The following is a 2,990-nucleotide window of genomic DNA, read 5'->3' as shown; positions in this document are numbered from 1 at the left end:
AGTAATGACCCTCAAGAATAACGGGAATGGTCCCTCGGGAAACTGGGAACGGCTGCAGGAAAATGGGAATTCCCTCAGGAACACCGGGAATGGTCTCGAAAAAAATGGGAATTCCCCCAGGAAAACGAGAATTCCCCCCAAAAAAACACCGGGAATGGTCTCGAAAAAAATGGGAATTTCCCCAGGAAAATTAGAATTCCCCCCAAAAACGTCAGATTTCCACCTCAACAAATTCCTTGGAATGGTCAATTCCCAGTTTTTGGTGACACCAGGACCCCAAAACCAAGGGAAAACCCCCCAAAATTGGGGTCAGGAAGGGATTTTTTGGGATGCCCCCAAACCCCCTCAAAACCCCCTCAAATCCAAAAGAATTGATGGGAATAATTTGCATAAATGAATGGATTTGAGGATGTGATGAATACGTAATTAAAATATGAGGAACAGTCACTAATTCCATGAATTCCAGGAATTTTTGGTCATTGATTTGGGGACAAATCCCCAAAAAAACGTCGGATTTTCTACCCCGGAGAACAAATTCCCATTTTTTTAGTGACACCGGGACCCAAAAATGAGAGAAAACCCCAAAAAATGAGGGAAAACCCCCCAAAAATGAGGGGAAAAAAACCCCAAAATGAAAGAAACTGCCCCAAAATTCCCTTTGGGAAGGGCTTTTTTGGGATGTTCCCACCTTTTGTAGGGTGGCAGCGGCGCCGCCCAGGAGCAGCAGGGGGGGCTCGGCCATCTGGGCGTTCTTGCCGGCCGTCACCGTGTTGGTGACGCCGGGGCCCGCGGTGACAGCGGCGACGCCGATGCGACCTGGGGGCACAGCGGGGACGGGGTGGGACAGGGGACAACGGACGGGGCCAAGGTGGCACCAAAGTGGCCCCAAGGTGGCTCCAAAATGGCACCAAGATGACACCAAAGTGGCTCCAAGGTGGGGCCAAAGTGGCACCAGGGTGGCTCTAAGGTGGCACCAAAGCCACACCAAAGTGGCTTCAAGATGGTGCTAAAATGACACCAAAGTGGTACCAAGGTGACACCAAGGTGGCACCAAGGAGGCACTAAGTTGGCACCAAAGCCGCAACAAAGTGGCACCAAGATGGCCCCAAAATGGCAACAGGGTGGCCCCAAGGTGACACCAAAGCCACAACAAAGTGGCTCCAAAATGGCACCAAGATGACATCAAAGTGGAACCAAGGTGGCTCCAAGGTGGGTCTAAGGTGGCACCAAAGTCACACCAAAGTGGCTTCAAGATGGCACCAAAATAGCTCCGAAGTAGCGCCAAGATGGCCCCAAGGTGGCTCCAAGATGACATCAAAGCGGCACCGAGGTGGCACCAAGATGACACCAAAGCGGCACCAAGGTGGCACCAAAATGGCACCGAGGTGGCCCCAAGATGGCCCCAAAATGGCACCAAGGTGACACCAAAGTGGCTCCAAGATGGGGCCAAAATGGCCCCAAGAAGACACCAAAGTGGCACCAAGGTGGCTCCAAGATGACATCAAAGCGGCACCAAGGTGGCACCAAGGTGGCCCCAAGATGACACCAAAGCGGCACCAAGGTGGCTCTAAGGTGGCATCAAAGCAGCACCAAAGTGGAACCAAGATGGCCCCAAAATGGCCCCAAAGTGGCCCCAAGGTGGCTCCAAGATGACACCAAAGCGGCACCAAAGTGGCTTCAAGACGGCACCAAAATGGCCCCAAAGTGGTACCAAGGTGGCACCAAGGTGGCACCGAAGTCACACCAAAGTGGCTTCAAGATGGCACCAAAATAGCTCCAAAGTAGTGCCAAGATGGCCCCAAGGTGGCACCAAAATGGCACCAAGGTGGCCCCAAAATGGCAACAGGGTGACACCAAAGTGGCTCCAAGATGGCGCCAAAATGGCCCCAAGAAGACACCAAAGTGGCACCAAGGTGGCTCTAAGGTGGCACCAAAGCAGCACCAAAGTGGAACCAAGATGGCCCCAAAATGGCCCCAAAGTGGCACCACGGTGGCTCCAAGGTGACACCAAAGCGGCACCAAAGTGGCTTCAAGATGGCACCAAAATGGCTCCAGAGCAGCGCCAAGATGGCCCCAAGGTGGCTCCAAGATGACACCAAAGCCACAACAAAGTGGCTTCAAGATGGCACCAAAATGGCGCCAAAGTGGCCCCAAAATGGCACCAAGGTGACACCAAAGCAGCACCAAAGTGGCTTCAAGATGGCACCAAAATGGCCCCAAAGTGGCACCAAGGTGGCTCTAAGGTGGCACCAAAGTCACACCAAAGTGGCTTCAAGATGCTGCCAAAATGGCTCCAAAGTGGCGCTAAGATGGCCCCAAGGCGGCTTCAAGATGGCCCCAAGGCGGCTTCAAGATGGCTCCAAGGTGGCTCCAAGATGACACCAAAGTGGCCCCAAGGTGGCACCAAGGTGGCACCAAGCTGGCTCCAAGATGATGCCGAAGTCACACCAAAGTGGCTCCAAGGTGGCTCCAAGATGGTGCCAAAATGGCCCCAAAGTGGCACCAAGATGACACCAAAGTGGCACCAAGATGGCTTCAAAATGGTCCCAAGATGACACCAAATTGGCACCAAGGTGGCTCCAAGATGGCACCAAAATGGCCCCAAAGTGACACCAAGATGGCTCCAAGGTGGCATCAAAATGGCTCCAAGATGACACCAAAGTGGCTCCAAGGTGGCACTGAAGTGGCACCAAAGTGGCTCCAAGGTGGCTCCAAGATGGCTCCAAGGTGGCACCAAAGTGGCTTCAAGATGGGGCCAAGATGACTCCAAGGTGGCACCAAGGATGGATGAGATCCAAGAGGGGACAAACGAGGACAAAATCCCACTCTGGACACCCCAAAACCCTCTGGAGATGTCGGCCATGGGGTCACCTCCCCGTGCCACCGCCACCCCTTGGGGACAAATGGGGACAAATGGGGACAAATACCACCCTGGACACCCCAAACTCCTTGAACCTTCTCAGGTCACGCAGGAGCCACCATGGAGGGAC

General features: G+C 53.8%; 1 protein-coding gene across 1 annotated transcript in view; it reads right to left on the bottom strand.

Moving 5' to 3' along the window:
* Positions 1-2,990, bottom strand: part of ILVBL (ilvB acetolactate synthase like) — a 28,202-nt gene that overhangs the window by 24,020 nt on the left and 1,192 nt on the right. The window contains exon 3 of the mRNA XM_017739065.1: positions 689-1,006. Within this exon, the coding sequence (XP_017594554.1) occupies positions 689-1,006 (318 nt within the window). The remainder of the gene's footprint in view (positions 1-688; positions 1,007-2,990) is intronic.

This window comes from Corvus brachyrhynchos, unplaced genomic scaffold (assembly GCF_000691975.1).
Source record: "Corvus brachyrhynchos isolate BGI_N302 unplaced genomic scaffold, ASM69197v1 scaffold527, whole genome shotgun sequence".
Classification (NCBI taxonomy): Eukaryota; Metazoa; Chordata; class Aves; order Passeriformes; family Corvidae; genus Corvus; species Corvus brachyrhynchos.
Note: the sequence above shows the minus strand (reverse complement) of the source record. Positions and strands in the feature narration are given on the sequence as shown.